The sequence below is a fragment of the Procambarus clarkii genome, chromosome 64 (genome assembly GCF_040958095.1).
Source record: "Procambarus clarkii isolate CNS0578487 chromosome 64, FALCON_Pclarkii_2.0, whole genome shotgun sequence".
NCBI classification, from domain to species: Eukaryota; Metazoa; Arthropoda; class Malacostraca; order Decapoda; family Cambaridae; genus Procambarus; species Procambarus clarkii.
In genome coordinates this window covers 9,328,971-9,354,885 of record NC_091213.1, presented here as the reverse complement: position 1 = coordinate 9,354,885, position 25,915 = coordinate 9,328,971, and the positions used below count along the sequence as shown (strand labels likewise).

Below are 25,915 nucleotides of genomic sequence, written 5' to 3'. Positions count from 1 at the left end.
GGGTGGGGGCAAGTCTCATGAGACAGGGTAAGGATAAATGTGGTAACAGGGAGGGAGGAGGACAGATGTGATGAATGGGAGGATAGAGTAATGCAAGGAGGATGGGATCTTAAGGATATGCAATACATAAATCTGTACACCAGTTGATTGACAGTTGAGTGGCGGGATCAAAGCAACTCGTTCTCTTAAAAATAACGTCACTTTTTGCTGGTATGCGCGCTATGGCCAAATTTGGACGTAATTTGAAATGAAATCGACTCACAAAAGTGACGTACTGTTCCGTTTTCTGTTTGAGTCGTCCGGCTTACTCGGCCAGCTTAGAAAAGGATTCTTTCCATTAACGTTTTTCATACCATTTTGAAACTTTATGAGAATTTCCTGCCCACCTAACCTATCAGAGGACCCTAAACTTACTGTTGTTGAAAAAAAATCCCAAATTTATATTCATTTTTTTTTTATATTTTCAAATTACGTCCATATTCGGCCATACAGGCAAACGGCCAAAAGCGACGTTCTTTTTAAGAAGACAGGTTGGCTGAGTCATCCCCGGCAAGCACAACTAAGTGAGTACAAACTATACAAATCAGAATGAATGGGATTTGTCTGGTAAACAATATTATGAGATCCTCTCTATATAATACATCCTACTCTAGCTACACTTCAATACACTACAACAATAGCAACAACGTTCTGTGTTCTCTCCCACACCGGACGCTCTCTCTATGCATTGTTTACAAGCTCCGTTTCGTATACATTGTGTTCCAATAATATTTTCAACATATATATATTTATAACATTTAGTCTCTTACGGCACATGTTACTAAAATCTCCTATTTTCTAGTGTCCCATCAATTTAAACTGAAAATAAAAATAACGTTTAACTTTGTAAACAATTTTGTTGACCATAATTGACATCTCTCTCTCTCTCTTTCTCTCTCTCTCTCTCTCTCTCTCTCTCTCTCTCTCTCTCTCTCTCTCTCTCTCTCTCTCTCTCTCTCTCTCTCTCTCTCTCTCTTTCTCACCCCCCCCCTTTATTTTTACTGTCTTTGCCTCTGTATCTCTCCTTCCGTTTCTCATTTCCCTCTTTCCGTTCTGATTTCTTCTCCTTGATTTCTCCCTTTTACCTGCTATCTTTTCCAGTTCTCTCTCTCACTTCTTGTCATCATACTCAACCCTTCCTCCCTTCTGCCCCTTTTACTCTTCCTATTTCTCCCATTCTCACTTTTTCCATGCTTTAATTCTCTCTTTTCCTCTCTCACTCCTCCCAATCACCTTCCACTACTATTCTTCATTTTCTGCCTCTCCTTTTTCCACTTCTTTCCTGCTTTCTTCTATTTGTTTTTTTTTTGTTCTACCCCTTTTCTTGTCTCTTCCTCTCTCCTTGCTTCTCATTCTCCCCTACTTCTTTCACTCTCAAAGCCTTTCCTACTTCTATTGCCTCTCTCTCTCCCCCTGCTACTCCCTCTGTCACTCCCTCTCCCACTCCACTTGTTCTACCTCTCCTGCTGCCCCTGCCTCTCTCCGTGCCTCTCAGTCAGTAAGACCATTCTTCTTCTTCCTCAGACGAGTACCCGGCGGCCATTCAGAGGGGATCCAGAGCATCACCGTGGAGAGGCATCATGTTGCTGGCCTGCCTCGCCTCCTCCTTCCTCCACACCTTCCTCTCCTTCTGCTGCTGCTCCCCGCCACACAGATAAAGTCAGTTCCTCCACTGGAGTAAAAGCTGGAGGTTGAATCAAGAAACGTCAAGAGAACTCTGAGGCTGAGGAAAGTTTGAGGAGGGCATCTCTCATTTTGTCTTTGCACTCTCTTCCTCTTTCTCTTCTGCTGGTGCTGCCGCTAATTGCGTTTCTCTTCCTGTCACATCTGCTCTTCCCACTGATGTTGACGCACCGAGGGAGGGCAAAGTCGGCAGCTAAATGATACGCAAGTCAGCATTTGAGTAAAGCTGAGGTCAGGCCATTCTTCCTCTGCTTGCATCTTCCTGCTCGTCTTGTGTCTCTGCTTTCCCTACTACTGCTCCTTCTGCTACTGCACGCCACGTATATGCAACTAATCCCATTGGAAGCAAATGCTAGAGTGGAAGACGCAAAGCTCTGCAGGAATATGAAGATAGATACACGGCAGACACTCGTATCTCACTCCTGCTATTCTCCAAGCTGCTGCTGCTACTTACTCTGTTTCTTATTCTTCTGTTGATGCTTCTTTGTTTCTCATTCCGCTACTTGCCGTTCTGCTGCTGATGCTTCTGTTCTTTCTACCTCTGTTATTGTTACTTCTAATTCTATTCCTTCTGCAAGTCATATTTCGAGAACTGTTCCTTCTGCTTCTGCTATTTTGCTACTACTTATTTCTGAGATAAATCTGTCTTATGCCTCTGGAAAATCTTGGAACACATAGGTCAAGCAGAGCAAGAACTGTGACTCTTTTTGTGTTGCCATGGTGATAACTCCTCAGCCTCCCACACAGGACGCGAATCAAATAATGACTTGAACCCCAAGCACTTCACGACTCGCTGGACGGCAGCTAGACGCCAGGTCTGCAGTGAGACTTTGATGACGGATCCAATGGAGGGCAGCTAGCCGGCGGATCTACTGTGGGCCCTTTATTGTCGAATCTAATGGATGGCAGCTCCCCGCCGGGTCTTCAGTGAGGCCTGTGCTGACGACCTCTGCTACCCTCCGCTCCGTTGTGAAGTATAACTTGTATTTCCTCAGGAGTTTTTAAGACATTTGGCTCAAGTGCAGAGTGTGTATAGTGTACGAGCTGTATGTTTTAGAGGACTTAGGTTATTTTGTTGAGCCTTGAGACGTAAACACTCCTCCGGCGTGAATTAACGAAAGTTCAGTGTTTTTCTTGAAGAACATTTTGCATTATATATATATATATATATATATATATATATATATATATATATATATATATATATATATATATATATATATATATATTAAAATGCTGAAAATAAAGCCAAGGCCTATTGTTGTTGATCAGGCCATTAATCAATCACCATGGAGGGAAAGGCCTACCCGTTAACAGGCATTTGGCTTAACTGTGAACAGACGACTTGTGAAAACGTTTTAGCTGAGGGAAACCAGTGAATTAGCAAGAAAACAACAGAATATTCACAAGTAAACAATCAATTAGAACAGAAATCTCTTGATTATCAGTGTAATCGACCTGAGACGGCAATTATTAATTATCTGTTTTTGTTATAGTTACTGCTATTGTTATACAAATCATTAATCGTTATTTAATTAATATTAATTTAATCGTTAATAATTAATATTCTGAAGATAAGTAATATTATAATTATCATTTATTATTAGAATTATTCATATTTATTATTATTATTATTATTATTATTATTATTATTATTATTATTATTATGAATGCTGTTGTTGTTATCAACAAAGTTCCATAACCATCTATGATGTTTTTTGTCATTATGTGTACATTTAAAACTTAGTTACAGAGGCGAGGAAGACGGCATAAGGTCGACTTCCCTAAGTAACATAAGTATCGGTGTTAAGTGTAATATCCACACTTATATAAATGTTTCGTGTAGGACAATTTATGTTAAAGTAACTACGCTAATTTGTTTTTATTTATTCGTTTAATTCCGTAAAAACTCATGCATACAAATGTGATTCCAATGTGTGTCTTTTTAATAAATGGTTGAATATTATGCCTAGTTTGTATTTTGAATACACGCGTGGTTGAAATTAATTTATATGACTGTTTTAAATAGCAAAAACAAATAGGTTGTCAGGTGCCCATCGAACGTCACCAAGCAGAGAGCTTACCACCAAGCAGAGAGCTTACCACCAAGCAGAGAGCTTACCACCAAGCAGAGAGCTTACCACCAAGCAGAGAGCTCACCACCAAGCAGAGAGCTCACCACCAAGCAGAGAGCTTACCACCAAGCAGAGAGCTTACCACCAAGCAGAGAGCTTACCACCAAGCAGAGAGCTTACCACCAAGCAGAGAGCTTACCACCAAGCAGAGAGCTTACCACCAAGCAGAGAGCTTACCACCAAGCAGAGAGCTTACCACCAAGCAGAGAACTCACCACCAAGCAGAGAACTCACCACCAAGCAGAGAGCTCACCACCAAGCAGAGAGCTCACCACCAAGCAGAGAGCTCACCACCAAGCAGAGAGCTCACCACCAAGCAGAGAGCTCACCACCAAGCAGAGAACTCACCACCAAAGCAGAGAGCTCACCACCAACCAACCAGACAGTTTACTGCCAAGCAGACAACTCACCACCAAGCAGACAACTCACCACGAAGCAGACAACTCACCAGTAAGCAGACAGCAACAACATTCCCCGCTGCCCTTTTCACATGCATATTGCTTTGTTTACTCCTCACGTTATCACGGTCATTCATACTGCTTTGTTTAAGTTAGGAATCGTATTCCCCGTGTTTTAGAACACTGCTTAGATAAGAAGCTGTATACCCGGTGGGCGTATAAGGAGAAGGGGGGTAGAGAGGGGGTAAGGAGGGGGAAAGGAGATGCAGTGGGTCAGGAGAGAGAGAAAAAAAGGGGATGGTGAGAAGAATGGAGTGGATGAGAGGGATGGAGGAAGGGAGATCGATGCACTTGAGATAGGTGGAAGACGAAGAAGAGAGATAATTGGATCAAGAAAAGGGAGTAGGGAGTGATACAGAAGTGAAAGAGAGGGAGAGAAGGGGGGTGACACTAATAGTGACTGAATGGGCAAGATGATGAATTAAACTGAGTGAATGGAGTTGAAGAAAACTTGATGGAGTAGTGAAGCAAATAACAGGCAGTTGAAAGTGAAAAATGGGAGATGAAGAGAAAGAAGCAGAATGGAGAGAACAGGAATAGGAGCGGTGATAGTGGAGCGAGGGATGGCGAGAGGGGATGACGAAGGAAGTAGAAACGAGGAAGAGACAGAAAGAAAGAAAGGGAAGAAACGTACACTTGAAAATAAAAATGTCTCAGCAGGAATATGAATGAGAAGTGATAAGAGACATAGGTAAGGATCGATGTCCTGTGAGTGACTGTGAGAGGTAAGAGTGTGTTTCTGAGAGTCAATCTGAGTGGCAAGGACATATTACCACCTACACCAACCCTTAAAATATTATAATTAAAACAAATATCAACAGGATTATTAGAATACACGCTGCACCTCCCTAAACAACGATTCGGGCGTTAATTGTGTTAAAGTGTGTCTCTAGAGTCCGGTTTTGGGCTTGTCAGACAATATTTTCCTTGGCTGGTGCTAGGAAGTTGTCTCCCCTTTAGCGTGTACTAGCCCTGGGGATTCTCAGCTCCCGTCCAATCCTAATGACTTGGAAATTGTCACGGATGAAATCCAACAGCCATTTCTCAGTCTATCGCTGAACCGTGAAGGCGAGCGGATGTGTGTGTACTCACTTGCTTGTACCCGCCTATTTGTGCTTGTAGGGTCGAGCAACTGGTCTTGAGTTCCGCCTTTTCACTGTCATTAGTTCCATGTAGTGACTCTTTCTTCACTCGTGTGTGTGTGTGTGTGTGTGTGTGTGTGTGTGTGTGTGTGTGTGTGTGTGTGTGTGTGTGTGTGTGTGTGTGTGTGTATGTGAGCTTGTGTGTGTGTGTGTGTGTGTGTGTGTGTGTATGTGAGCTTGTGTGTGTGTGTGTGTGTGTGTGTGTGTGTGTGTGTGTGTGTATTTATTATTTGTATTTACTATTTGTGCCTGCAGGGTCGACCTGTTAGTTCTTGGACCCCGCCTTTCTAACCGTCGGTCGCGTAGTGTGCTGATTATCGAACTATTTTTCATTATCATAACTGCAACATTTATTTCAGGGACCAAAGAACCAGAGCTCAACCCCCTCAAGCACAATTAGGTGAGTACACAAACACACACACAAGATGCAGCCCGCAATAGCTGTTTAAATCCCTGGTACCTATTTACTGCTAGAGGAACAATTAAATGGAACTCTGGGCGATTTTTATGTCCCAGGCCGGGACTCGAACCCCAGGTCTGTGTGTGTGTGTGGAAACTCCTCCGCAATTACATGTACGACATGTTCCCGAACAATTAACTAATCAACAAGACCCATGTCAACTTCCAAAGTCAGAGTTTCTTGGAGAGTCAAACAAAAATAAGAAATGGCAACTCAAGCAAAGTAAAGGCAAGTCGAGGAGAATCTTTATTTAATTGCCCCCCCCCCTTCATTGTTTTAATCTGTTTGAATTATCTTTCATCTCTTAACTCTAGAGTCGAATTAATGATATGACGAGGGTGTAATTGTGAAAAGTACTTATCAACAAACTTCCATAACCAACTATAATATTTTTTGTCATTATCTGTAAATTTAAAAATTAGTTACAGAGTCGAGGAAGACGGCCTCTGTCTTCCTATAAGCAGACAGCTCACGAGCAGACAGTAATCATTTGGTAATACAATTACAAATAAAAAACATTAAATTTCGCCGCGAAGGGCGAATTTATTTATCGCTTGTACGCAGACGCAGGTGAGACTTACTTGACAAGTCATCAGTTCCTCAAACAACAATAATATTGGCATTTAGTAACCCCTTAAACTTGCGTTATCTTGCGGGCGCAAATAGGGAAAATCTTTTAAGAACAGTATCTATATTTAACCAAGAGCGTTTTCCAAACTCAAGTAATGTTGAAGCTCATTATTCTACTTATAGTGTATAATATCTCGTTGGGGGGTTATAGTCTCTCCAACGACTCAAGTCCATTACATCCAGCGGTCGACCAGACCACACACTAGAAGGTGAAGAGTGGTCTGGTCAACATAATTTAGCCACGTTATTGTGACTCATCGCCTGCATCCAGCGGTCGACCCCACAGACGCATTCATAAATTTGTACATGCTGATCATTCAAAACGGGAATTTTCTCAAATATAAATTAATATTATAATGTATTAGCATATTGGGCATATATAGGCATAGGTTATGTTAGGTCTTTAGGTTCTGTTGGCGATTATTTGAATTTGTATACGTGTAGCGCAGTTACTCCTAAACGGCACTGCCGATTTTGCTGAAAATTAAATACTTTAATAACATATTTTTAGTCACAGATTAAACCATAACTCACATAATACACTTTACCCGGAGTAAACGCTGTAAACTTTTCTCTGCATTTCTTAGCTGCTTTTGCAAAAACTGTGCTAAAATTTGGCATTAACATAAATATTAAATAACTTTTGAAACTACTTAGGACACCGTCAGATTGGCCACGACAATAAACAATGTGTTTTTTGTTTAAAGAAATATACAATACATGTTAGTATTTGTATATATTTATTAAGACAAAACATACGACCTCTCCCAGTACTTGACGAGTTAGCGTGGAGGGTCCGGTAGTTGTCGGTAGATGGCGGGCGCGCTGTTTTGTTTACATTTTTCAAGGCTTGGAAACGGGTCGTTAGTGAGCTGTCACCCGTTAGTTTGGGAGGCTCGTCCCATTGTTGATGTGTTTGTGTTATAACCTATCGGCCGTCAACTCGCGCTACCGCTGTCTCTGATAATTATAAAGGATTACTTTACAAGCTCCGGCAACATCACTTTATTCCAGCAATTATCAGGTAACGTATCAGCCAGTTCTCTCAGTTTGCAACTGCTTTTGGATAGCCTGAAGCGTAAAAAATTCAACATTTTTTGCCTAGCCAGAAACGTACAAACCCTAACAACCCACCTAACATATAGAGGTCGATGCACAGACAACGTCTATATTACGGAGTTTTTAAAGTAATTAATTACCACATTTGCTTCCTTAGAATTTCCTTCCTTAAAAAAAATATTAACACAAAATGATTTTCTAATAGGGAGTCGAGGCCTATTAGGTTTATTCAACTTCCACTAGGCAAATTAATACCCATTCCCAGGATGCAGCTCACAAGAGCTGCCCAAATACTGGGTACCTATATACTGCTAGGTGAACAGAAGGATCAGATGGAAAAGAAACGTTACTCAAAAAAATTGCATCTAACCGCAGGAATCGAACCTGGGATCCTAAAGATGTGACCCGGCTGCATTCACCACAACGCCACGGTAAGTACGAGTTCAACAATGTACTGTAGATTCATATAATTAATTTTGTATGAATATTGTAAATATTCATTAGAATACCATGTTATTCATCATTCACAACGACGGTAATATGTACATTTAAGGTAAGGAAATTTATATACATTTGTTGTGATTGGTTGAATTCTACGGTGTATTTTCTTAAGCAGTCTTGTTATCACAATAAAAGTGAAGGTAGCGCAGATGGTGGTTGACAGTGGTGGTGGTGGAGTGACGGGGGTGGCTAGTGGTGATGCTGGAGTGACGGGGGGAGGCCAGTGGTGGTGGTGGAGTGACAGGGGTGGCTAGTGGTGATGCTGGAGTGACGGGGGGAGGCCAGTGTTGGTGGTGGAGTGACGGGGATGGACAGTGTTGGTGGTGGAGTGACGGGGGTGGACAGTGGTGGTGGTGGAGTGACGGGGGTGGCTAGTGGTGATGCTGGAGTGACGGGGGGAGGCCAGTGGTGGTGGTGGAGTGACGGGGGTGGCTAGTGGTGATGCTGGAGTGACGGGGGAGGCCAGTGGTGGTGGTGGAGTGACGGGGGTGGCTAGTGGTGATGCTGGAGTGACGGGGGGAGGCCAGTGGTGGTGGTGGAGTGACGGGGGTGGCCAGTGGTGATGCTGGAGTGACGGGGATGGACAGTGGTGATGCTGGAGTGACGGGGATGGACAGTGGTGATGCTGGAGTGACGGGGGTGGCCAGTGGTGGTGGTGGAGTGACGGGGATGGCCAGTGGTGATGCTGGAGTGACGGGGGTGGCCAGTGGTGGTGCTGGAGTGACGGGGGTGGGCAGTGGTGGTGGTGGAGTGACGGGGATGGACAGTGGTGGTGCTGGAGTGACGGGGGTGGACAGTGGTAGTGGTGGAGTGACGGGGGTGGCCAGTGGTGATGCTGGAGTGATGGGGGTAGACAGTGGTAGTGCTGGAGTGACGGGGATGGCCAGTGGTGATGCTGGAGTGACGGGGGTGTCCAGTGGTGGGCTGGAAGAAGTCCGGACGCCAACCACAACAGCTCCACCCGACGCACAAACAATAACAACAACATCATAACCAAATAACAGACTGTTGTCACAAGAAAAAATTACAATAAATCGCAAAAAGAGATAGCAAAAAAATTTTGTTTGTTTAAAAGCTGTCATTCCTAAGCAGCCTAATCACGTCCTGACAGCAAGTCTGATGTGGACAGAACTTTGCTGAATAAGAAATTTCAGCTGATTTAACAGTAATTTAGGAAGAAAGTGTAAACTCCAGGGATGAGGAGCGTAAGTTAATGATATTTTTTTCCGGGTTGAAGTTCCAAGGAACTTGGTTAAACAATTTTTAAGTGTAAGTTTGAAAACACGCGACTTCAGGTTCAAGGGTGACATGAGTTAACCCTCTGGGGTAAGTAAGAGAATCAGACGAAGAGTCACAATAACGTGGCTAAAGAGATGACAACTCAACCACACATCTGAAAATGATGAACTGATGACTCCTAAGTCGTTCTTCAGTCAAAGCATTCATTGACACAAAAAAATTGGGAATTAAAGTTACATCGATATAAATACACACATATGCAATCACGTTTTCATACACATACACACTCAGAGAGACACACATACGCCATTCTCCTGAATTAATAATTTATATAATTACAAGGTATCTAGTTACCTTTAAACCTCGTTAATGTGGAGTGTTATGGGGTTATAAACAATCTCAAATTAAAATCATCTCTTGGGGGGGGGGGGGGAATAGTTGATGTTAGGATTTATCAGATATATTCTACACTTCAACAGTGTTTATATTTGTACATATTTTCTGTCGCATTTAAAGACACGCTTAATCATTGAAACTGCATGCATGAACTTAATCACAAAGTCTAGCCTTAAAACACGCTAGATTGCCTAAAGTACATGCTTAGGCACACGCTTAAACTTTACGCTTAAAGTTCTTCCATACCATCCATGGTCGTGTGCCTGCAGGACCTCATTTACTCTCTCAATCTTCGAAAATGCAGGATTTGCACACTCGGAAACTCACTCGTGTTTGCGTGCCTCGGGAGGACGCTAAGTTTATCAGGAAATCTTTAAAGTCTTCCTGAAATATACGATTGATCGTGGAGTCCGCTTGTCTCCAATTCAGGTTAGTTTGGTCTCCATCAGTCGTCCTCGAGGATAGTGTGAATCGAACCCTGGGTGCTCTAATTCTTGAAACGCTCTTAATAGGAGGCTCTGAACCCCCCCCCCCCCCCTCCCTGTCTAAAATTATTCACCTTTTTTTTCTGGCCGACTATTGGAAGTTTAAATTCCCTGTTAACATATATTGAATTCCTTATTCCCTTTTTTTGTTTTTATATATATATATATTTTTGGCTTTAAACCTCTGCTCCATCGCCGTTCTTTCTTGGCGCTGCCTTTGATGCTTGCTAGGTCTGTGAACGTGTTGTGGAAGCTGGCTCGTGTTATTTTTATGAGTATATGCACGCTACACACAAAGACTCGCGTGCACACACACAACCACGCTGGGGGCCGGTGGTTGAGTGGACAGCACGCTGGACGCGTGATCCTGTGGTTCGATTCCTGGCGCCGGCGAGAAACAATGGGCAAAGTTTCTTTCGCCCTGATGGCCCTGTTACCTAGCAGTAAATAGGTACCTGGGAGTTAGTCAGCTGTCACGGGCTGCTTCCTGGGTGTGTGTGTGTGAGAGAGAGACAAGGAAAATAAACAGTTGTTAGTTTGTAACAGTTGATTAACAGTTGAGAGGCGGGCCGAAAGAGCAGAGCTCAACCCCCGCACGCACAACTAAGTGAATAAAACTACGTGAATATACACACACACACACACACACACACACACACACACACACACACACACACACACACACCAGACCAGTTTCCCTTCCCTCTGCTTCCCTTATATCCCTCCCTTCAGCTTTCTTACCCACATCTTCCCCCTCTTTCGTCGCGAACCCCTCCCTCTTTCCTTCGTCAACCTCTCTCAGACGCGAACGAGCAAGATAGTTCGTTAACTCGGCTGCTCGCAGGCTCCTGTATCTCTGTAATTCTTATATCTGGGATCTAAAACTTGCGAAAACCGAAGCCAACTTCTGAAGCTCGTGTGGGAGAGCGAAGAGTGGGAGGAGAAGGTGTTATGGGGGTTGGGGGGGTATAGAGGAAGGGGTGGGGGTGGCAGGGTGTAAGTGGAGTGCAGACAGCAGACACTGAAGAACAACCAGCAGAGTTTTCTAATAAGGAGTCTGCTTCCTCGCCCAGGAGGTCTGAGGGTTACACACAATTACTTAACTTCAGATTACAGGCTCAAATCTCAGAGTTATGGCTTGGGAGAGAGAGAGAGAGAGGGAGAGAGAGGGAGGAAAGTTGAGAGAGAGGGAGGAAAGTTGAGAGAGAGGGAGGGAAATTAAGAGGGATGAAGGAATGGAAGAGATAGAGAGAGAGCAAATCAGAGCGGAAAACGGATTGCAGATGACATTTCAGACCACAATGTGGTTCTGTTATAAACACTAAAACTACTTGCAACTTAGAGCTTGCTGGACTGATAGACAAAGGAGTGCAGACGGCTCTCTCTCCGTCTTGCAGGAAATATGTCAAAATTTGACATAAGGAAGCTAACAACGAAATTGTGCCGTTTATTACTATTTTTCCTGCTGCTCAAGCAAGCAAACACACACACATTTTTATGTGTGGTGTTGACCGTTGTCAACACAAAACTGTGTTGACAACGACCCAGATCAGCCGAAACGTTCATCTTTCTTTTCCATTTCTCTGTGGATTTTCCGCATTCAAATGATCAGTGTTTCATGATCGTCAATTGCATATATTGACGACTGGACATGGGCATACAAACAGAGCAGGAAAACAGACAAGCAGACTAGACACGTACGTATAGAGTCATTGTATACGTGAAACAGTACGATACAGAAATATTTTTACTCTTCAATTAGCTCAAAAAAAATCACACTGCAAATATCGGTAAACATTGCCTTTCCGCTCAGAGTATGCAAATGTAACCGAAAGTGTATTCCAACTGAGCAAACTACCATTAATACTACCACCAGCAGAATCACAATCCATGCCACCAGTGTCACTACCACCACCACCGCCCCTACCACTATCAACACTACCACCATCGCCGCTCCTACCACTATCAACACTACCACCTCCACTCTCCTTGATTCGTTCCTGCGGGTCTCACAGTATTCTCAGTCTCCGTCCTCCGTGTGACGAAATCTGCTTTGCCGCGGATTTTCTTAGATTTTAAGTTTATTTTCAGCCTTTGGTTGTACTTATTGTCTCTATTGTACGAAAAAAAAAATTCCTCATTTTTACCGTACCTGAGTACTTGGAATTTATCACTGTTAAACATCATGTTATTTTCTGTTGCCCAGTCGAAAACTTTATTAATATCAGCTTGAAGTTTTTCAATGTCTTCAGCCGAGGTAATTTTCATACTGATTTTTGTGTCATCTGCAAAGGATGATACGAAGCTGTGACTTGTATTTTTGTCTATACCTGATATGAGAATAAAGAAAAGCAGCGGTGCAAGGACTGTACCCTGAGGTACAGAGCTTTTAACTGCACTTGGACTCGATTTTATGTGGTTGACTGTTACTCGCTGAGTCCTGTTTGACAGAAAACTGAGTATCCAGCGTCCTACTTTACCGGTTATTCCCATTGACTTCATTTTGTGTGCTATCACTCCATTGTCACATTTATCGAAAGCCTTTGCGAAGTCCGTGTATACGAAGCGAGACCGTTGCATTACCGACCAGATCAAATGGATGTCACTTAAGTAATGATTTTGTCTTGTAATTTTTTTTTCTACATATAGTAGTAGTCATCCATCAGTCTCATATGCATACACTTCTGTGTTCATCTGTTTTGATAAAAGTTTAATAGTCCTTCAAATGGAAATTCATTTTTTATTGGCAAGATGCGATCAGTGACAAACATTCCATATGGGTATATGTAGAACACAAAAACATATATTCAGCGAGTAAAAGAAAATCTACTCTTTATGGTCTTAACAATAGAGATGACAATGGCTATTCACACCCCCACAACAAATGGTCTTTTAAAGGAGAATTGTAAAGAAAATATCCGACCCAATAAACAAACACACAAATGGCCTAGAAAACTTCGTTATGACTAAGCCTTGAACTCATATACAAAGCTGCATTGTTGGCGGGAGTTACGGAGTTGGCAATGCAGGGACAGATATGCCAATTACAGTGCACTGAAAAGGACGCCAAATCTCAACTCAATATATTTTGCAGTTTTTGAAAAAAATAAGATAATTGAACAATTTATCAAAATGATCCTTAAATCCCTGGAAACACAAACCGTAACTGTCTCTATTTTCCGCTTGTTACAACTTGTAATAAAGTTGTTACATCTTGGCTTAACGTGTTTGTGACGTATTTGAACGTTTTTACAACTCGCTATATTGGTTGTCATAACTGGTTAGGTGTTAAAACTTGTTCGAACGTTGTACTAACGTCGTAGTTTCGGTGTGTGTTTGGTGGGAATGTGCTTTGTCAATAGTGGGTATGGCCAAATGGACCTTGAAATATTTAGCTTCTGATTTTAAATATTAATTAACGAGGTGTAACCACAGCGGGTAAAATTCCAATAGCACTCATTACGGTTTCCAGCGGAGTATAAACAGCGAGGTTCCAGTAATAACGGCATAGTTTCCTGCCAGTTAAGCATGATGAATGTACTAGTAATTAGTTATTTCCGCTGGTTTTAACGAGAAAAATCCTCTAAAACGGATATTGATAATTATTTTGGACTTGTGTGGAATTTCATTTTTGCAACGTTAATGTGAGTGATTTCTGAGGCGTTGGAACATAACTGTTTAGTAGAATATTAATAAAAACTTAAAATATATGGTTTTTAATGGGAAATTGAAATGTAATAACATTTTAAAGATAAATATACCTACCCATTCATCATAAATATAAATAATTATCAAGGGAAAGCGCCAAGCCATTACGACTATATAGCACTGGGAAGGGTTCAGAATAAGGATTTGGGATGGGACGGGGGGAAAGGAATGGTGCCCAACCACTTGGACGGTCGGGGATTGAACGCCGATCTGCATGAAGCGAGACCGTCGCTCTACCGTCCAGCCCAAGTGGTTGGGTTACCCATTCATCAGCATTTATAAATTGTTGTCTGCTATGAAACCACTAAAAACATACAAGTCATCATTAATGATAATTATGTAATTGTGTGTGTGTATTTCTGTCTTACCTTATTATGTATGTGGTGGTCATGTCTCCCCTGTTTCCTCTCCAATCCAGTGACGTGAGGTTCAGTTCCATAATTCTTTCCTTCTGTTTTATGCCACTCGTATGAGGCTGGTGGAATATGTCAGGTTTTTTTCCCGGTGTGTGTTCTACCTGTTGGTGTTCTGTTATTGCGTGTTTTACTGGTGAATGTTCTGGTGTTTAATTCTACCAGTGGATGATATATTGGTGATTTACCGGGAGGTGTTCTACTTCTGTTCGTTTTAATGGATGGGAGTTCTACTGGTAGTAAAGTCTACCGGTAGATGCTTTATCCTGCCACAATATGTATCTAAGTCTGCATTGGTATATGTCTTTGAAGGGACGGTATTAATTTATGTGCTCTTGTGCATGCCGGTATGTGCATATTGGTATTCGTGTGCACATTGGTGTTCTTGTGCACGCAAGTTTACACTGCATTGTGTATGATCGTTTTTAACAACTTATATAATATATATATAGTGAGCCGAGTGCTGAGACTTATATAAAATCTTGAGACTAAATTATAAAATCTAAAATACCGTCTATGAGGTATTCCCTATTGTCCCTCTTCCTTGCGCCCTTTCAATCACTATCCCCCTCATCCCCATCATTCCTCCATCTCCTCCCATACCCATCATTCCCCCTGTCACCTATACCTATCATTCCTCCACCTGCTCCCATACCCAACATTCCTCCACCTCCTTCCCTTCTCTCTCTCTCCCCTCCCTGGTTCCATCCGGCAAGCCACCGTCCATAACCCCAACCCCCCTTTTCCCCCCAATGCTCTCTTTTCTCCCCTCTCTATTCCTTTGACAGGTATACAACCTCTGTTTGTGTTGGTTTTTGCCCTCGACAAGCGTTGTTTTTGTTATGGTATTCTTTGTTTTAGGCGGAGTTGAGGACTTCGGCTGTGGTTGTTTTACATGCAGCGTGTTTTCATTTTGAGCGTTTGTGTGTGTGTGTGTTTTTTGTTTTAGTCGAAATTGCTTGATTTTCCCGATATGCACTGTAGCTATTATTGTCTTTGTTAAACGTACCTTCCAACTCGTCTGTCAAGTTGAATAGTGAGACAGAGGGACAGACAGAAATAGAGAGAGATCGAGAGATTTGATTTATGGGGCTACAGTATAATACAAAATACCTTTCAACTTGATTTATGGGGCTACAGAATAATACAAAATACCTTTCAACTTGATTTATGGGGCTACAGAATAATACAAAATACCTTTCAACTCATCTCTCAAGTTAAATAGTGAGACAGAGGGACAGACAGAAATAGAGAGAGATCGAGAGATTTGATTTATGGGGTTACAGACTAGGGAACTATCAGGGGGAAAGCGCCAAGTCATTACGACTATATAGCACTTGGAAGGGGTCAGAGATAAGGATTTGGGATGGGAAGGGGGGAAGGAATGGTGCCCAACCATTCCTTCCCCCCTTACAGACTAATACAAAATAAATATTAACGCCAAACAAATGTTCAGTATAGCGTAGTTCCTTTGCTGCGTACTAAGCTAAGCGTAGATCGTCAGATCAAATGCGTTATGCATCAATTCGAGTCTTACGAATGACTTGAGGCGAGAAAATCTCCACACATTACATTTTACGTAGTCAATGTAATTTTACGCTGGAACTTTACGTACCAACTCTGACTCCCGGGAACATCTCGTAGCAGTAATGATGTCGCTCCTCTGATTTTATAATGCATTTCCCCCCAATATCTGAGGAAGAAACAAGAGAATGGGATTTAGATGTTTGGTGGACGACTCAGAGGCTCGTGGCTCATGTGGCTCGCTCTTTCCTCTGGATCACGATGTTGCCGAGCGGTTAATGTTGAAGTTTTCATGCGAAGAACTAATTCTTGTATTTATGAGTTAAGAGTGAGAGATTAGATTTAATTTTGTTGAAAACTGCCCCAAACTACAAGTACACAAACGTGCATTGACTAATGACATACGGCCTGGATGGCGATAGGTCTACAGGAAGCCTACAGGTCTGCAGGTCAACATAAGGGTGACAGTAGGGGCCTGGACAGCTACCGTTGGGCTTGGACAGCTACCGTTGGGCTTGGACAGCCACAATAGGACTTGGACAGTAGGGCCTGGCCAGCTACCGTTGGACCTGGCCAGCTACCGTAGGGCCTGGCCAGCTACCGTAGGACCTGGCCAGCTACCGTAGGGCCTGGCCAGCTATCGTAGTTGTAATGTTAAGCAATAGAGTTTAAGTACTGCTGGCCCATCAACATTCGTGTTGCAGATCCGTTAACTGCATTACGGTATACTGAGATATTCCTGTCACGGTGGTGTTAATGCAGAGGCGATATTGGGTGTCAGTCACTCGCCGCCGTGCGAGTGCGTAGGCTTGTCTGGCTGTGCCTACTTAGTGGTGCCTACGGGGAGCAAGATCTAGCTCTAAATCCTCGCCTCATTATTATTTTAATTGGTATTTATATCTACCAAAATTACAATTACAAAATTACGACAGAGCCTGTCGGGCTCTATCAAATCTACATTTGAATTTGTATACTTAGTCTACGTCCACCACAACACTTCTTAATGTATTCCATTTGCTAACTACTCTGACACGGAGACAAGAGCACCTCCTTGTACTCAAGGTACCTCGAACTATCTTATGGGATATGCTGAAGGCCAGCAACACTGAAGCTCCTTTACCGTGCCTAGATGATAGACTCTACCTGCAGGTTGATGGCGTGGCAATGGGGTCCCCATTGGAGGTCTTATTCGCCCAAGCATTTATGTCACATGTTGAGTCGTTCACTCTTCAGATGGGTGGGCTGAACCCATAATATTTACTGTAATGTTGACGTTTTCGTATATGTTGACAATGATGACACAGTTGAGTGGCTTTGTGGCCTCTCTGCCCCTTTAGAGTCAAGGAGTTTCCTACCTCTGAGATCTTTCCTAGATCCTCCCGATAGTTCAGTGGAAGTGTTTCTGCCTCATACCACAGGGTTGGCGGTTCGATTCTCCCGGTGCCTAAATGAATGAAATATATATAAATATATGTATATATATATGTATATATATATAATATATATATATATATATATATATATTTATATATATATATATATATATATATATATATATATATGTATATATATAATATATATATATGTGTGTGTGTGTGTATTGTTAGCGGATCCCAGTATTTATAGGACATATAGGTGATTGTACATAATTCACGACATATCTTCCTCAAGCGGACAGGCGGTGGTGGATACACAAGGGAAGAGCCACAGCATCCAATCAGTCTATTTGCCTTTCATGTTGCCTGGATGCTCTCGCTTGCCAGTTTATGGACGAGAGGCTACACTGTTTCCCTTTGTTTTAGTCCTTTCTTATTTGCCTTTTATTATCTAAGATATGAAGACAAGTGTTCAGTTCTTGTCAACTGCTTAGAAGAGCTCCAGTATTTATGAGTTCGATTATAAGACTTTAGTCATTGGGTCTCTTATTGATGAGTATTTAAACGAGATATTCATGAATAATATATTGCACTGGTCTGAATGTCAGCTGAGTATGTGTCTTACCCACGATTTAAGATTTTTTTAATTATAGTATTTCTTTAAACAGACTTCATTTCTTCAACCTTGGGTAAGAGAAATAACTATTAATTAATTCCGTTACTGTTGCTTCAGGTAGTTTCAAACCAATTAAGGGTCTTTGCTAACGCTGATACTTGGGTATGATTTGCTATTAATGCATTGCTTGATGTCTGTATCTGGGAACATTATCATGTCGCTGAGTATAATAACTGCATCCAAAACGTGAAGATGAAGTCTTGAATTCCTCCTTCACAAAAACTGTATTATGTTACCACCCTATGTTATGTTACCTATCACATTATGTTGCTTCACCCTTGCACTGTCACCACCGCCCTTCACCCCCCTCCTATCTAATCATTTCTTATCTTCGCCTTCCCTATCACCCTCTTCCTCATCATCCCCCTCTCCCACAACACCCAATCTCCCGTTTCCCAACTCGCTTCACTCGCTGCTATCACGCAAAACCCATTTCTCCACCCCATTACCCTCTTCCTCCACGTTCCCCCCATCATAGCACATCGTAAGCAGTTTTGGACCCATCCCAAAAGAGCAAAGCGACAGATGGCATTCCCCACCCTTGTATCGTGATTGAGCAGGGTACCCTTGTAAGCCGCCCGTGTGTAGGCATCACCGACATGGTCTGTGGAGGGCTGAGATGACTTGGCTTCACGAAGGCTAGAGATCCGAGAGTCACTCAGGGACAGGCTGAGAGAGGCACAGAGGCGAAGATACAGAAATACAGAGAGATGAGAGCTCCTCTTAGATAATTGAAATCGCCATCATTTGTAATGGCATTGCTGTTCATCAATTTAATTTCATTGCGCAAAATATGGTCGTCCTCTCAGTTTATGCTCAGTTTATGTTTATACACAGGTGAGGGGGGGGGGGGTTAAAAGGGAGGGAGAGATGAGAAGATATGCTGCAGAGATAACATACGTAATGGGGGGGAAGGGGTTGATGGGAAGGGATGCTGAGGATGAGCTCTCAAGATAGGAATTTATGATGAATTGTAAAGCTCTGTAAGTGTGATGTTCAAGAACAAGAGGGGAAAGAATAAGATTAAAAGTCTCGAGTTAAGAGGAGAAACGTCAGCAAGAAGCAACATAGAAGTACTTTAAGAAGACAGTAAACAGGACTGTAATGATCTGATAATGGAAGTGGCCATTAACTCGGCAACATCAAAACAAACAACTGATGCTGCGAAACAAGCAACTAGCGCAGAGAAATGAGATTTGAGTTACGACCACCAACAGTTTATAATGATGAAAGTGCACACACACACACACACACACACATACACACACACACACACACACACACACACACACACACACACACACATATACACACATACACACACACACACACATCGGAGACATGATATAGACGTATAAAATGCTTAAGGGTATTCTCAGAGTGGAAAATGTTGAAACGTTCTCAATACCAACAGAACAAGAGGGCATGAATGGAAGTTTGAGACTCAGAAGAGTCAGAAAGATGTCAGAAAGTTGTCTTCAGAATACAGTAGTGGGAAAATAGAATGAACTGAAGTAGTAGGTTGTAGAAGTAAACTCCTTCACGAATTCGAAAGTAGTTATAATAGAGAAGTCCTGGAGTCATTGCACTAGACCACCAGCAGCTAGAAAGGCGGGGTCCAAGAGCTAATACTCGAACCTGCAGCCACAAACAGGCAAGTACACACTGAATAAAGGAACTCGGGAAAGCAGACATGTCACCCGATCCCAGTGTTTGTCGACTATAATGTTTAAAGTATTTGGATTCTCACAAAATTTAGCTTCTCCGCGGATTATCGTTCAGGAAAAGCTCAATTGCAATGTGCCGAGTACGAAGTAATAAAATAAAACCTCTTATTACTTAGAGAGTTCAGTTCTGTAAGCTCTTTGAGACGAATGAATTTCTGTGTAAGAAAAAAATCGAAAAAATATATTGAATAAGAGAAGTAATGAATAATTGTAGGGCACATATGAATAATAATACAAATCTAACAATAAACCAATTTACACACGATAGGCAAAAAAATATAATATCGGCAGCAAGTGATTACTTCAGAGTTAACATTAATTTTGAATACTATGATAACTTTGAAGCGATTGAGTTGCTTGAAGGTTAATGAAATGTAAGCATTAACCGCTTCCTTTTGCCTTTCAACAATAGCTTTTTCTACCCCCATTTCAACTTTGTCAGCAGATTACAACCAATGAATTTAACCCCGACAAACGCTTTTTCGTTTCGAGGGGACATAAATCGACGGTTTTTTCATACAAAAGAAAAGTGTTCAAACTGTCATCCTTAATTAAGTTTTCCCCTGTATTTCACAGAGCAATGTATTTCCTGTGAACAGCGGAAAGAGAATGAGATTCAGGACATAGTAAACATGATTACAGAATGATTCTTTTCAGTCAGTTTTTGGTGTTAGACGTATACCTTTACAGAGCTATTGCTATCATGCCCTCTCACGCACTCTTGGTGTATATTTCACAAGCTCTTGCACACACACTGCCACACTTTGAGTCCATTTTTCCACACTCTCTTACACTGTTGTAGCGAGTTGGCAAACACTCTGATATCCTCTTACACACACACTCACTCTCTGGCACTTACGAGAGGCGGTTCCTATCTCCAACACTCTTCTGCTTATAATATCTGTTCGACTCCACTGCCTCTTCCTACTCTTCTCACTCCATCCAAGACAGTTCATATAATCCCTCCCTCACCTACTGTCTCTCAGTCTGTCTATCTCTCCCTCTATCCCTCCCAACAGCTGCTCGTACCCTCAGTCCCACACCTGTTTAGACTCCAAGTGAAACGCGTCGATCCAGTCATCAAACATTTTATTGCTCCTGGAGAAATAACCAGTTTCCCAAGTTATTAAAACCTTCCTGAGAGACTGAAGGTTTCTGGACTGCCACACAGGAACGATGAGCACGAAAAATATTATATAAAATATATGTTGTTATTGTTGCTCAAGTGATATGTTTTTGTAAAATTTGTTGTGTGTGATTGCAGTGGAGTTATTGCCAGTGGTGTTTTGGTGGATGGTTTTAGAGCCAATAATGTCAAGTACCAGTGGTGTTAGACCCAGTGGTGTATTATAAGTATTTACATTTTGGTAAATTTAGTGCTATATATTCAAAACTAAATTCTATATCACCGCGTGACCTCTGTCGGTGGGTGTCTGTTGAACACACTAATGAATATTTATATACCGGTTGTGCGTAGGAAATTAGAATGAAAATAATCTGAACAAAGTAGGAAAACGTGTGTATATATATATATATATATATATATATATATATATATATATATATATATATATATATATATATATATATATAAAAGGAAGGGGGTGGTAGGAGAAAAGCACACAGAAACTGTATTGGAGGGGACCAACATTCCCTCCAATGCGTTATGTGTGGTTTCCTCCGAGGCTATGGGTCCTCCTTCTTCCAGCCAGAGGTGGTACTCTTTTAGTAAAAAAAATATATATATATATATATATATATATATATATATATATATATATATATATATATATAATGTGTGTGTGTGTGTATGTACATATATATACAGCAAATAATTTTTGTTGAAGACTGCCTGATGTAGTGATAATTCTGAATTTTGAAAATGATTTTTTATCTGAACAAATAAGAAGAAATGGATAAAATAAAAATAAACAAATAGATAGGCATATATGCAGCTGCTTTCATTATAATGACTCTTAGCTATAGTCTTCAGCGCCTCACTTGGAAGGAGTGAACTACCAGAGAGCTGGAAAACGGTTTGTGTTGCCAAGTTATAAGTAATAATGTGGGATAATTTTATTGTTTGACAGTGAAGCAGTGCGATGAAAATTGTCACGTGATTGGTGTACATGTTGTTCCTAGTGAACATGTTCCTAGTGTACATGTTCATGGTGTACATGTTGTTCCTAGTGAACATGTTCCTAGTGTACATGTTCATGGTGTACATGTTGTTCCTAGTGAACATGTTCCTAGTGTACATGTTCATGGTGTACATGTTGTTCCTGGTGAACATGTTCCTAGTGTACATGTTCATGGTGTACATGTTGTTCCTGGTGAACATGTTCCTAGTGTACATGTTCATGGTGTACATGTTGTGTCTGTTGTACAAGTTGTACCTGCTTACGTCTTGGAAAGTCTTGTACATTCTGAAATCATTTAATTTTAGGATTTGTTTTGTTTTATTTTCTCTCTGACAAGAGACCAACGCTCCCGGATTGAACTGTTTATGTCTGTCTGATGTTGTAGCAAACGGTTCTCTCAATTAACCACTCCGTAAAAAAATCGACTGTTTTGCCTAACCAGAAACGTAGGTGCCCAAACAACCCACCTAACAAATAGAGAGCAGTGCATAGAAAACGGTAATATAACGATGTTTTATTGTTCAGTAATACATTTTTAATGCATTGTAGATCCCGTTAATAATGTGACGCGTTATGTGAGAGAAGGGGGTTGAACAAGCAGCTTCAACTCCCAAACCGATCGTTATCATGAGAGGTTATCTTGAGATGATTTAGGGGCTTAGCGTCCCCGCGGCCCGGTCCTCGACCAGGCTTCCAGTTTTTACACATCCCCAGGAAGCAGCCCGTAGCAGCTGTTTGACAATAATAGGTAATTTGAAAATATGACTCGGTATGAGTACGGGAAAGCGATGAGTACAAGAAAGAGTACAAGTACAAGATGTACGGATGTACAAGAAAGAGACTGTACGAGAACACGTACTTGGTTTTATAGAGAAAAACGCCTTTTTTTATTTTATGCTAATGGCAACAAACAGTAATAGCATTACCATTCTTGCTCCTTTCAAAACATTTTCTGTCAGAATCACTCCTATCAAAGCACTAGCCATTTTAACAGTTAAGCCAATGAACCCTTTTTGCTGCAGTACATAATTTTAGAAACTTACCTGTTTCAGAGCAGTACTCTTTTTAAAAATGCTTTTGACACTAAATTTCTTGCTCCAAAAATATCCTAAATCATTCACTCCATAAAATTATTTAATGCTACTTTCAACTCAAAGGAGTATTTGTCCCTTCAAGCGTAAACTTAATCACATTCAAATTATTTGCCGGTGATGAACATTTTTCCTTCTGTATATATCACTTACTCCTTCAACACTCTCAGTCCTCATCATATTAATGTACTTTTCTATCTCCCTCACTCTTCCTTTCTACGTTTCAACATGCTGCTGTATTTTCATTTGTCTTTCATCACCGCTGCTGCTATCTCTCTATTTGATATATTTTTCTCTTTCTTCCTTAAGTGATATTCTCTTTTGGTAAAGTTTATACAGTTTTGTCTAGCTGAGGCTAACATGGACAGTTCTTGAATATATAACATTGAGATATGCATTTGGATTATAAGATTTTTAATGTATGCAATACGTTCAAGCTCATGGGGGATTAAAAATGAGTATGCGGCTATTGGAGAATAATGTATACAGCAAATTAAGACAGACAATTCTAAAAGAAGCAGTTCTGGGAAAAAATTTGAGGCAATTCAGTTGTTTTATCATTATCATTATTATTATTATTGAAAAAATCCACAGGAGCCGTGATGATTCGAACCTATGAGCTATATGTTCCCAGATGAACGCTCTAAACCATTTCGTGGCGTAGTCGATTAGTACATGCATCTGGGAATACCCAGTGGTTCGAATCCTCATCACGGTTTCTGTGGATTTTCTCATTCGTATATCACGATAATGTGATTTCTGTGAGTTATTATTATTATTACCGCTTTAGCATTTAAATATAAAAAACACACAATTAAAAGCAGTGACATTTAAAAAAGTAACAAAATTATCTTTCATTTCATGAACTCTGATCTATATGTAATGAATGCATAAATCTTAAATAAGGCAAATTGACTCATTTGCCTCAAGAGTAGTTGACTGGCTTGACGACCCAGATGTCGCCAATATATGTAAAGCCTTTACCGTACACAAATACCCTCCCACAGGCCATGTATTGTATTATCATTGGAAATTGTATTATTCTTATTCAGTTAAGAATATTCTTATTATTCAGTTAAGAATATTCTTATTATTCAGTTAAGAATATTCTTATTATTCAGTTAAGAATTCTTACTTCTTAACTGAGTTGTCAGATAATTTTTGTGGTAACACACACACACACACACACACACACACACACACACACACACACACACACACACACACACACACACACACACACACACAACCAAAGACAAAGTTGGTGAACAATTCCACCAGTTGATTAATTGATAATAAAAGATGCCAGATGCTGCATGTCGACCCTCACTGACTTGGACATGTGATCATATGTACATACATACACACTACTATGTGTGCAGGCGATGAGTCACAATAACGTGGCTGAAGTATGTTGACCAGACCACACACTAGAAGTTGAAGGGACGACGACGTTTCGGTCCGTCCTGGACCATTCTCAAGTCGATGAGAATGGTCCAGGACGGACCGAAACGTCGTCGTCCCTTCAACTTCTAGTGTGTGGTCTGGTCAACACTACTATGTGTGTTCATGCACACATACACACGCATTCACCCCCCCCCCCCCTCACACTTGTAGACATGTACACTATAATATTACCAGCTGCAGGCCATCAAATTTATTCCGATCTGAGAGGTGATTGGCGTTAGACCAGAGATGCCACGATAGAGATCTTGATTGATTGGAGAGATGAGATTGAAGACTAGGGGCAGAGAGAGGAGAGGGGGGCGGGGTTGTGGAGAAAGAGAGGGATTTTGGGTGGAATTTCAGTTTAGAGATATAAATAGTCGTGGTGAATAAAGAATGAAGAAGAAGCAGGAACAAGAAGTCGGAGAAAGAGTTGGGGACGAGGTAGTGGTAGAGAAGAAGAAATATTGAGGATTATAATCGCGAAGATGTACGAATAAACGGTAAATGGGTTTCAAGGAAAAATATTTTGTAGAGAATCGACACATAATGTAATAAATAAAAAACTTAAACCATTCCCTACACTTTTCTGTACCAAATACACATGTCCTACCTACAACACCCATAGAAATCGTTGACCAGACCACACACTAGAAGTTGAAGGGACTTGAGAATGGTCCTCGACTTGAGAATGGTCCAGGACGGACCGAAACGTCGTCGTCCCTTCAACTTCTAGTGTGTGGTCTGGTCAACATACTTCAGCCACGTTATTGTGACTCATCGCCTCCACCCATAGAGATCTGTCATACCTAAATGCCTACTTAAGCAACCATACAAATAATTCTCCTTGTTAAAGATTTGACCCCTTCACAATAAACATTTGTTCAATTTAAATAGCTATACAACTTTCTAAGTCCTATGTAAACACCTGTTCCTCCCGACTGTCACACACATGTCCTTCCCAACACACTAACACACCTGACATCTAACACGCTCATACACCTGTCCTCACAAGACATGTACCGAGCAAACTAGTGCATTTAAGGTCATAATCTGCTCTGCAGTTAACAATTCATTCCTTCACACGCAACAAAAGTGACTTCAGCATACAAGAATTGTTTGCCAAAGTGTTTGTGTTTGTTTAATGAAGACCAAGATAAACATGGGCACATGAGGAGGAGAAGCGTCGTCGGTAGGGATGGGGACATGGGGGGACGCGGTGAAGGAGGGTGCTGCAGGCATTGTTGACTTTGTTTTATGAATGGATCAGCTGTTACTTTGTTATTGTTTACAGTTGGCCATGAATACGCGGGCTGGGGTGAGGATTGTACTGTATTGGTGTGTGTGTGTGTGTGTGTGTACTCGCCTAGATTTCTTGCAGGGTTGACCATCAGCTCCTGAACCTTATTTTTTTCAGCCACTGGTTAAATGTATATCTTTAAAACCACAGTGAGCAATGATATTGATCTACGGTTCTCTACTGACGTTTTTTTTTCCTCAGCGGTAGAAAGCTACAGCTTTGGCCTTCTATCAAATATATGGGTGTATATGCTGATACAATACAATATTAATATCAATACGATTTG

The 25,915-nt window shown here is 41.3% G+C and overlaps 3 protein-coding genes across 4 annotated transcripts in view; all 3 read left to right on the top strand.

Annotated features, from left to right (window-relative positions):
- LOC123769065 (lachesin) overlaps positions 1-3,688 on the top strand; it is a 320,744-nt gene extending 317,056 nt beyond the window's left edge. For both annotated transcript variants that reach the window (XM_069309176.1, XM_069309175.1), the window contains exon 8: positions 1,564-3,688. In XM_069309176.1, the coding sequence (XP_069165277.1) occupies positions 1,564-1,697 (134 nt within the window). In that variant the 3' untranslated portion in view covers positions 1,698-3,688. The remainder of the gene's footprint in view (positions 1-1,563) is intronic.
- Positions 3,689-7,434: 3,746 nt separating this feature from the next.
- Positions 7,435-25,915, top strand: part of LOC123769092 (uncharacterized) — a 306,856-nt gene continuing 288,375 nt past the window's right edge. The window contains exons 1-2 of the mRNA XM_069309174.1: positions 7,435-7,571; positions 7,982-8,037. The gene's annotated coding sequence lies outside the window, so the exon portion shown is untranslated. The remainder of the gene's footprint in view (positions 7,572-7,981; positions 8,038-25,915) is intronic.
- On the top strand, positions 8,687-9,100 carry LOC138354688 (ATP-dependent RNA helicase glh-2-like). Its single transcript, XM_069309047.1, has one exon. It carries the CDS (start codon positions 8,687-8,689, stop codon positions 9,098-9,100), a length of 414 nt encoding a protein of 137 aa, XP_069165148.1.

Bases quoted from the DNA above. Each gene is read 5' to 3' on its own strand.
- LOC138354688 (XM_069309047.1), top strand. From the start codon at position 8,687: ATGGACAGTGGTGATGCTGGAGTGACGGGGATGGACAGTGGTGATGCT.